The sequence below is a fragment of the Gadus macrocephalus genome, chromosome 15 (genome assembly GCF_031168955.1).
Source record: "Gadus macrocephalus chromosome 15, ASM3116895v1".
Taxonomy (NCBI): Eukaryota; Metazoa; Chordata; class Actinopteri; order Gadiformes; family Gadidae; genus Gadus; species Gadus macrocephalus.
The window spans coordinates 9,052,850-9,064,286 of NC_082396.1; the positions used below are offsets into that span (position 1 = coordinate 9,052,850).

Here is an 11,437-nt window from a genome sequence, read left to right on the forward strand (position 1 = left end):
GAAGGTGTGAATGGTGATGTATTCCCTCATCCCCCTTTGGGAGGTGTTCAAATCTAAATGTGAAATGATTAAAAGGGGCCTGGAGTCACGCTGACATCGTTTCCATCTCCGTGCGGTTGCCTCCGAGCACGTCTCAAATTAGGGTCAAGTCTCTGAACCATTACCATTATTATGATTGCCATTTCACAGCGTGCTGAAAAGCTTTCACATATTTCACCGTTTCACAAATGTTTGATGAGGTGGACTCTGTTTGTTTTGAGATTGAAGTTGTAGATGTAACTGAATATTTCACACCGATTTACAATTTCCGGACAACACACGAGTGTAATTCTGTTTTTTGCTGTTGCACAACCGAATGCACAACCGAAACAGCACACGTTGTTCCTCATGAATCTGTCTTTGAACGAACAGTGGCATAACTAACAGGATGAAATCTGCAATCAGAACAGCAGACCGACTCTGTGACTTGATGTTATGTGTCTTCAGACAACAATGACGGCCTACCTTATCCTAAAAAGCTAGCATTTGTTGATCTAATTTGTTCTAAAGCGATGGCATCTATATTTATACCCTGTATGTTCCACGCTGGTGACATAAGCAGACGGAGCGGTCTAAGTAGTGAGCGATAAAGCATCAGGAGGGTGCGACTGAGATAGCGTCAGCTGTCTATCCACCCCAGAGTCTAATCATTGTGAGTGACGAGAGGAGATGGGGAGGGGAGAGGGAGGAGGGGAGATGAGGTGGAAAAGTTCAAGGAAATCAGAGCCGTCTCGACTGCAGAATAAAATCTTGGCTTGAGAGGGGAGGTGAGGAGAGTAAGCGGAGGAGAAGAGAGCCTGGTCGGGGAGAGGATATAGGAACATGGAGATGAGAGGAGAGCAGTAGACTGCGGAGAGAAGGAGGAGGAGAAAGAGTGAGAGGGGATACTCAAGGTGATGAAAGCTCCACTGAAAGACAGGCTCACCTCTGCTAGAGACGAGAGGAGGGGAAGAAAGCAAGGGGAGGAGATCAGAGAAACGATCGGAGAGAGGAGAGGTGAAAGTGGGGAGAGCGATAAGATGTGATGAGAAGTAAAGAGAGAGAGAGAGAGCTTGGGTGGAAGAGAGGTGAGGAAAGGGTTAATGTAGATTGCTAATAGATCCAGAGCAGGGTTCAAAGAGGACTAGAGGTGACAGCGGAAAAACGATGCAGAGGGTAGGGTCGGGTGAGAGGACGATAGGAGGAGACAAACTGCAGTAATGAAAATACAGGACAGCAGGATTGAATTGAGAACAGCGGAGCTACTATCCTCTACTGCTCCTTTCACTGTAACCCAGAGCTGTTGATTTATCGCAGACCAGGAGTAAATAAGGGTCAGACCCATAGGGATCCACACGCGTGAGGGATAAGTTGCAGAAGGTGAATCAGGAGGAGAGATACTGTTATAATGCTTTAAAAGAAAAACAGTTCATTTGAAAGTCATTTTTGCCAAGATCAAGGAAGCTGATCACTGATATTTAATCAATTAATTTGAAAGTGTTGATTCAATGTCGAAAGAAAGTATTTTTCTTCTTCCTTCTTTTTTGTCTTTCTCGCAATTGTTTTTCTTTCTTAAAGTATATATAATGAATAAAATAAAATATGAATACCAAACGGAGCAATGTAGAAGTCATAGTAGAATTATAGTGTGTTATATGAAGAAGACGGCAGAACGATTTTTCGAGGACAATATATGATAATGTCCCATAATGGTAGATATAAAGCCCAATAGAGAGAAGGTACGATAGTGAGGAGGGGTTGGCTGGTTTTGATAAAGCAAGCGTGTATTTCAAGCATGTGATTTACAGTCTTGCGCCGTAGTTCTAGTCATGACTGGTGATGGCGTGCCCATTCTTTTAACCTTGAAATTGGTTCTGTAAAAAAACATCGTTAATTTGAGTCTGTATGGCGTTTTAGTTTGCGTTACACCCTGGCCTAATAATTGATTGGAAGGGACACCTATACTGCCACTGCTTTAGATGACCTCCAAGAGATATGGATTCAGATTGATCATAGTCATAGAAAAATAACAATTGATTCAGGCCCTTGTCAAGAGAATGAATGCTTTTCAATGCCACATCTCACACTGCCCGGATCATAACCTCACCACTACCACTAACACTAGCGATCGGGAATAGATTAGCGTCCAAGAACACCAGGCTGCTAAACGCTTTTTCCTCTCAGCCATGTTGTGATACAAAGTGAATCTTCCATTCGTATCCGGACCTTGCTCTTTATGGGGCTGGGTCATCGGTCGGCGCAGGTCGGACTGTAGGGAGCCAATTAGGAAGCCTTCTTTCCGCAAGCAGCCGCCATCTTGCGCCTGGCGTTGCGTGTAGTGTAGCAGCGGACGGGTTTCTCTGACATGAATAGGCCCCCTCTGAGTGGATCGGTGTGCAGTGCGTGAGGCAGCTTATTGACAAACAGGGAGCGGCGTAGGCAGCGAGAAAGCTGAGCTTGTTAGAGGAGGTGGGGCGGAGTTTGTCAGAGGAACGGGGCTGCGTTGGAGAGACAGCTGATGGCGTTGCGAGGCTGCTGTTTGTTTGTTGTTGTTGCTGGGTTCTGGTCTTTAAAGTTTGGGTGAGAGTTGTCAAAGGTAAGGAGGTGGTTGCTCCTTGTACTCCCAGGAGAAATAAAGGGGTTGGGGTTTCGTACCTTCATTTAAATAACAGAGAACGCAGTGAACTCCCAAGTACTGTACATTGTTAAGACAATTGAATATCTGTTGAGCATTTAATTCCATTTAAATTAGAACTGAATATTTTGTCATGTCATTTTACAAATAAAACAGCATCACAGAGAGTAACAACAGTATTATATCCCTTCAACAATAAATCCCAGTTCACTTAAATCGATTAAACATGCATAAAAGCTATTTATAAATTTATAAGCAACAGAACTCAGCTTTACAATTGGGCCCAATAGACCCATAAATTCTTAGCCATGGAACATTTAGGCAGCATGAGGAAGATACTTCAGCTGAAAACAACTTCTTTCATACCCACAAAATGAGTCTTGGCAGAACAACTTTGACAAGTATGAGATATCAATTTGTCCTTTGGCAGGCAGTGAGGGCTCATCACAGACCGCATAATGATTTTCATGGTTCTGCCTAGTTTCAGTGTAATTTGAGATGTTACAATCGCTCGTTGTTACAATTGCCCCTGGTCTCCCTTATCAGTCGTGTAAAAACACAACCGAGCGAATACGATATCCCACATCAAATCTGTAGTTTACAAAGGGTTTTAACACAAAGAAAGACAGCAATCAATCAATAGAAATACTAGTATCCAAGAAAATAAAATATGGTATGTCTCAGATATATCCAATATGCCTTTTGATTCATAGGTGATGTAAGTGATCTGAACCACGGCCCCCTCCAAGAGAATATAAATCAATCATTACCCTTCAATGGCGCACACACACACACACCCACACACACACACACACACACACACACACACACACACACACACACACACACACACACACACACACACACACACACACACACACACACACACACACACACACACACACACACACACACACACACACACAGGTGTCTGTTGAGAGATTTATCTCGGTATAATAAGCCCAAGGTCATGTCCGTCATTCCAGAGGACATGGCAAAACACTCGCTGAAAAGGTTAACTCAAGGATGATTGATACAGAGGAATTAATTTTTATGGATCAAAGTCTAATTTTTTTCCTGATCTAGTGTTTTAAAAGGGTGCCCTTCTGTTAACAACTTTGTGTGTGTGTGTGAATTGTATTTTCATTTGGTAATGGCTGCACAATATCCTCCTCCTACGGTTTTATTTGCCATATCTTTTCATTAAATAATTCACCTTTGTGGTGTGTTTCTCCAGGTTACATCTCTCCAGTGTTAGCTTGATGTAGTGATTAGGGGCAATTACCTTTGCTCAAAGCCAAATTAGGTTGCTCGCTCTCTTGCTCTTTTCTACGTCATCTCTCGCCCCCTCGTTCGCCCTCCTTGTCAGTTAACTTGATAAACAAAGTCTAGACTTAACCTTCTTACCTCTTTCAGAATACCGATCACCTGTGAATGTTATATTAAGAATAACTCCTCCATAACGAAGACGGAAACACTGATGTATAGTTGTTTTAATAATTACATTTATTCTTCCTTTGTATTTTCCTCATTTCGGAATTGATAATTATTCATGATACATTCAGTTATATCTAATAGGTTTGATCACATGAGTCCTTAATTTTTCCCCTTCCAGTTACATCATATCATGCTAATACCCAACAAGCTAGCTACTATAAGAGAGAGAGAAAGAGAGAGAGCGAGAGAAAGACCACTTTTGCACCGGGGTTTGGTTCTCCCCTACCCCTCACACTCCCCCCTCCTCTCTACCCCTCCACCCCTAATCTCATCATTGTGGGTAATCTCGCCTGCATCTCAATCTGCATCCATTATCCCGTCGCTTCTCGGCCGCGATCCGCTGCCGCTTCAGAGCGAAAGCCCAGTGATAGGACGGTCAGTTGACGACAATCGCTGACCTTTCGTTTTCCCACAAGTCACCGCGTGCCGGGCGCTATTTTTAACCGCGGACCACTGAGGCTTGAGGAAATCGGGTATCAATGGGTTGAGATGCCGCGCAGCATTATGAATCAGCCTCCTCCTCCTCCTCCTCCTCCTCCTCCTCCTCCTCCTCCTCCTCCTCCATCACTCTCTATCTCCTCCTCCTCCCCACATCTCCCTGTTTAGTCCACGGAGGCGTTCAGCTCTGTGAGGCTGCTGCTGCTGCTGCTGCTGGACCTGAAATCATGTAGCTCCTTGGTTCTCCTGTGTTCTTAAACATAATTTGAACATTGATTTGATCTTTCAGCCCTTAATGAGTTATATTTACTTTAGTTTATTCAGCCATTAAGAGTGCTGTATCTTTCGTATAGTTCTTTCTATCTCAAATAGTTATTTATTTAATGATTCAATCCCCTATCAGGAACCCAGCCATACCGATGAGCCTGAGTCAGTATTATTGTTGTATCTGTTTTGCTGAGTTGAAATTTGTCATCTAACCCTCTTATACCCTCTTTTTCTTATGGGAATTGGGTTAAACCGGTTAGATGAAATCACCCATGTCACCCACTTATATCCGTGTTCATCATCTTATCCTTGCCGATCCAGCGGGGTTGAAACTTGGCCCAGCACACAGAGACGCCGCAGGAGTTTTCATATATACGATTCACAAGATGGATGCCCTCTTTTGTGACATTGATAGGTCTGCTCACATGTCACATTCATTCCATTCATCACATTTATCACATTGAGTTTATTTCGCCTCCTCCTCGCTCCTTGTCTAGTTCAGTGGAATTGTATTACTATATATCAAGGGGTTATACGTGGGATGTGTATTCGTGGTGTCTTGCTTACGCTGAGCTGGCCTGCTTTAGATTTACAGTGCTGGTTGCTATCATGGGTAAATCACGCGGGCTGAGCTGCCATACATTTTCCATAGCTATCGGAGCCTGGCGTTGTAGTAGCGTGACCCAGGCAGTTTGAGTCTAGTCCATACCCAAGTTACTCATTAGCATTAGGCCTTACCCTTAAGCCTGTTGCGCTTAATTTATTTGCTTGAAATATATATTTATTACTTACTATTATTGTGTGAAATAGGAATGTATTGAATTTCAAGCGTTGAACTATATTTCCCTGGTTGTGTTGATGTTATTGTAAATGTCGTATTCCTAGCTAACTCTATATGGCGGGAAAATGGTTAGCCTAGAACCTTTGACCCCTCCTCCCCCTAAATGCTAACTAGTTCACAAGTCTTGACCTTTGGCCAGGAATAACTGGCTGTTCCACACATGGTACACCCTTCACCCTCACCTGTGTGTGTGTGTGTGTGTGTGTGTGTGTGTGTGTGTGTGTGTGTGTGTGTGTGTGTGTGTGTGTGTGTGTGTGTGTGTGTGTGTGTGTGTGTGTGTGTGTGTGTGTGTGTGTGTGTGTGTGTGTGTGTGTGTGTGTGTGTGTTGCCTATGTATCTCTTCCTTCGTCAGATTGTCTTGTGTGTGCATGCAAATAGGTATGCATGCATCTATGTTGAAATGTGTGTGTGTGTGTGTGTGTTATTGTGCCTGTATGTGTGTGTGCATGTTAATGTGCCAGTCTGCGTACATCTGTGTGTGTCTATGTGCGTTTGTGAATCCATAACTGTACACACATACACACATTTGTGTATACTTATGTGTGTGGACACACATACAGGTATGTATGTGTGGACACACATACAGGTATGTATGTGTGGACACACATACAGGTATGTATGTGTGTGTTTGTATCAGATACTCCCCTCCATCCTCCTCCTCCTACTCAGTTCTCTGGCCATGCCCCAGACTGGGTTTTCTAACCCAGGGATTGGACACATGGCTAACTGTACTGGCACTGAAATAGCACACAACATGCTGGGAGATTCACTAGTTTCCCTTCTCCCTGGCTCAGTCTATAAATAGCCCCTCACACTGGAATAGCGCTTTCCCCAACGGACGAAGGCCGCAGCAACAGCTGCGCTGAAGCCAAGCCCTGTTAGATCAGCACAGACACACGGGCATGTCCCTTTAGCTCTCTCGCTCTCTTCCTCTCTCGCTCTCTCTGAATCTCCCTCTGTCTCGCTCTCTCCGTCTCTCTTGCTCTCTCTTTAACTCTGTGTCTTTCTCCTTCCATCTCTCTCTCTCTCTCTCGCTCTCGCTCTCGCTCTCGCTCTCGCTCTCGCTCTCGCTCTCGCTCTCTCTGTCTCTCTCTCTGTCTCTCTCTCTCGCCCTCTCTCTCTCTCTCTCTCTGTCTCTGTCTCTCTCTCTGTGTCTGTGTGTGTATCTCTATATCTCTTTCTTTCTGTATCTCTCTCTCACCGTTCTGTCTTTCTCTCTGCATCTCTTTTGTGCTCTCTTTCTCCCTGTTGGTGTCTCTTTTTCACTCTCTCGCTCTCTCTCTCTCTGTCTCGATCTTTCTCTCTTTCTTGCCCTCCCCTTGCTCTTTTTCCTTCTTGCCACTGCAGGTTCTATTTCCTTCTCTCTTCCCTTCCCTTCTCCCCCTCGTTGTCTACCCCTCTCTCTTTCCCTCCCCCGTACCCCCCTCCTATAGTACTCTATCCTATTTGTATCCATCTCTCTCTCTCTCTCTCTGAGTCCCTCTCTCTCTTGTTTTCCTTTTGAGGGTGACACTTTTCTCGGTGTCATCCTCTCTCTTTATCCCCCCCTCCTGCTTTATCTTTCTTCATTTCCCCTAGGCCCTCTTAATTCTCTCTCTCTCTCTCTCACTCTCACTCTCACTCTCACTCACTCTCACTCTTTCTATCCTTTCAGCCTCTCTCTCTCTCTCCCTCCATTGTACTCTCTTTCCCGCCCTTTTCCCTGTTGCTATAGATCAAGATTTCTCCCTCCTTGTCACCTTCAGCTCTCCCTTCTGTTTTTCTTGGCTTTTCCCCCTCGCTTGTCTTACTCAATTTCCCTGAGTGTCCATGTTCCTCCTCCATCCTCTCCACCTGCCGACCACTCACTTGGTCTCTCTCTCACTCGTTCTCTCTCGCACTCTCTCACTCTCTCTCTTATGGTCTCTGATCTCTTTGTGGGGGAGTGTGTGTCTGTATCTTTGGTGTGTGTGTGTCCCTTTTCATATGTCATGTTTTGTTTGAGTGTTGAGCGTGTGTGTTTGTGTTTCCACATCGAGTCGTCACTGCTAGTGCTCTGTTGGTCTTCTACCTCTTTGTATCTCGTCTATAATCTATTTTTACCTCACGTCCTTTTACCATATTCATCCCATTTTTAAACCCCTATGATCACCACTATGAGTCCTCCGTGCTTGAAGTGTGTCGTTCTCTACGATTTCGTGAACATATTCTGTTCTTTTTAATCAGTATTGAAAATGTGTACACAGTATACACCTGTCAACTGTTATTTCGATCAAGCACAGCACACCGAAAGTAAACGCGATTGGGGGAGTAAGGTGGGTTTTTCTCTGATCCTAGACTAACGTCCTGTCCAACGTGTCGCTAGAATAACAAAGTATTTCCCCCAACCCCTGTTTACCCTGCTCTCCCGCACACACCCCCCCCCCTCCCCGAGCCTCTTTCCTTCTGTCTCAGCGTGTTGTGACATCACGTGGGTGTATATATAGCAGGCTGATTGATTTCCTCTTGTCATGGGTGCCTCTCTCTCTCACTCGCTTCCTCCCCGGCTCTCAGGCTCTATGCCTGGGCCTCTCGCATGGAGTCGAGCCCCCTCTCTCTTGTCCGTAGTGTGTGTCTTCTGTGATCCGGTGGATCGTCTGTTAGGGGCCCGCTGCACCATTTATTATTCATGGAGTTTCCTCCCACAACCCCACCACCACACAACCGCACCCTCCCTCCATCCATTTTGTACCTGAGCACACATAGAATCACTCACACCATGCATGCACTCACGGACTCACACAGGCACACCCTAACACAAATGCGCACACCTAAACACGCACACATTCTCGCACGCACGAGTGAGAGAATGAGGCATTTTACAATGATGCATATACACACCCGCCGTTCATGTTTGGCTAGGACTGTGGGGGTGTGTATACAGTGTGATCGGAGTGTGGTCAAGGTGAGGAGGGTTGTGAGTGGCCACTCCCCTCCCTGGTGGCGTTATCTTCAGGGCTGACACTGGCCATGCCCCAGTACCGCCCCTACCCTTACACACACACACACACACACGCATGCACACACAGACAGGCACACGCAAACAGTCACACACACAGTCACACACAGTCAAACACACACACAGCCACACACACACACACACACACACACACACACACACACACACACACACACACACACACACACACACACACACACACACACACACACACACACACACACACACACACACACACACACACACACACACACACACACACACACATGCCTGGAGTGCTTTTGCACAGGAGCACCGCCAACCGGAGAGAAACTTAAGACATCTCGGTACATGTAACACACACACACACTGGTGTCTGTTGGAGATTTATCCAGGCATGCTAGCACGCACACACACATACCGACACACCTTATCACCAACACAAACACACCTACATGGATGCTTACACACATGCTGGAACATTCCTCCTTTATGGTTATTTTCTATTAAAGTCTCACATTTCGTCATAGTGCTGGCTATTATTGGGTCCGATTCGTCAAGTAAACCAATCAGGTCCCTGGACACTGCGTGGTCCAGTGTCTGTTTTCCCAGGCGGTTTATATTAATTAAATCATCCACTTCAGTATGGAACAGCCCCCAGGCGGGACTGTGCAGATAGATAGATCTTATGACTAAGCTGGCTTTTTTCAGTCCAGTTCATTGCTATTGTTAAAAGGGGTGGAATCAAATTAGGGGAGATGGCGACTGTGTCCTCCATGCTGTATCATTAGGTCCTGTAATCCAATTGGAGCCGGACAATCCCCCTGAAACAGACTCAGGCCTCCTTTGGGAGCCATCTGTAATGTGTGTTTTTTAGCCTGACGGTGCTATGCTTCTGACAACCAACGCGTGTTCCTCCTGAGGGGCGGTCCGAGTGGTTCATGGTGAAGGTCTCATCTCCGCCTCCCATTACTTCAGTGTACCCCGGATTAACTTCCACATGCACAAGCGCATAGGCGCATGCACGCACGCACGCACAGACGCACGCACACACACACACACACACACACACACACACACACACACACACACACACACACACACACACACACACACACACACACACAGGCACACAGGCACACACGCTTATACACAAACATAGATACACACACACACACACAAACACCTGCACTACACATAGACACATAAATCTGCACACACTTGTACACAAAAACATAGACGCACTCTGAAACCCTAACATAGATAACGGAACAAAGAACTCAACTCATAGCGGTGTTAAACCGATATCAGTTCTAAAACAAACAAAACCCCACTGTAAACACGACCGTCCTATTCTTTACGCCATCTTTATCTTTTCTGCAATGAACCGACATCAGATGTTGCTAGGAGTAAAAATAAATAAATAAAGGGCTATCAAGTCAATGTCAAACAGCATCTGTTGCTCGCTTGCAGCGATCGGGCTTAGCCACGGCCCCCGTCAGATGTCTAAAGCGGCGACATGGGAGAGTAACTGTAAATGAAGACAAGGATGACGCAAGCACTGCTTCTTCTGTGGTACAGTAGGGAGGGAATGGCCCCGATCGGGAGGGTCTTAAGTTGCCCGAATGCCAGGAATTCTTCTTGGGGAAGCCATATGTCGGGACTTACTCCAAGCCTTCGCTTTTTACGAGGGTAGAGGGGACACATGTTGACCTCTTACCGTGTTTCTGTCGTGTGTGTGTGTGTGTGTGTGTGTGTGTGTGTGTGTGTGTGTGTGAACACACACACACACACACACACACACACACACACACACACACACACACGGCCACACACACACACACACACACACACACACACGGCCACCCTCAGAACCACTGAACCGGACCTAACAGACCAATATGTTAAAATGACACGCACATACACACACACATCCTACATCAGCACACCGACAGTCGACATATGCCATATAGTACGACAGCTGAATTTCTATGCGATCCCTTAGGGACAGTAGCCATACAGTCACATGCATGTTTCATTGCACATGCATGTGCTAGGGGGCATATTGACAACTGGACACATTCTCCCTCTTCTTCTGCTTCTCTTCCCTGGCCCTCGTTCCTCAGGGAACCATTGCTGTGTAGCAATGTCTCTGTGTCAGTGCTTTTTTACCATCGTGATGCTAACCCTCCCTGGAAGGAGGGATACTTCTCCCCAAACCAAAGGAAAAAGAGTGTGAAGGATTCTCAAGGTTCCTTCCCTTGACCTTGGGGAGCGTTTCCTTGTCCTTTTTAAGAGGAGTCAGGGTTAGGAGGTCGTCATATATTGTGCCCTGTGAAGCCCTTGGGGGGCTATAATTGTGACTAAGGGTTAGAATTGTCTTGATTAGAATCTCTGCGACTGATCCCTAGTGCCCCGATGTAAGCAATACACACATTGTGTTGACACCAGGTTCGATCCTGACCTGCGCCCCTGTGCCACAAAGGTCATCCCCTCTCCTCCATGTTTTTCTTCTCTGTCCAGTCAATATACATACATAGAACCATCTGTGCCTGGTGTTCGGCTTTTGCGAGTCTATTGATTGTCATTTCCCTGTTTTTCCCCTTTTTCCCGGCAAATCACATTGAAACTTGACTCTTCTTTTTGCCCTTTCTCTTCCCCAGGAGGTCCAGAAGCTGACCAACCCCGTGGTTATTCAGGCAGACGGGACGATCAAGGCAGATGAGAAGGAGGAAGTGCCCATGAGCGAGGTGGGGTGGATGACCTCAGTCAAGGACTGGGCGGG

The 11,437-nt window shown here is 46.0% G+C and overlaps 1 protein-coding gene across 1 annotated transcript in view; it reads left to right on the forward strand.

Moving 5' to 3' along the window:
* The window catches only part of LOC132473649 (calcium-activated potassium channel subunit alpha-1a-like), a 33,634-nt gene that overhangs the window by 19,108 nt on the left and 3,089 nt on the right, over positions 1-11,437 (forward strand). The window contains exon 3 of the mRNA XM_060073858.1: positions 11,316-11,437. This exon is cut by the window's right edge and continues 40 nt beyond it. Within this exon, the coding sequence (XP_059929841.1) occupies positions 11,316-11,437 (122 nt within the window). The remainder of the gene's footprint in view (positions 1-11,315) is intronic.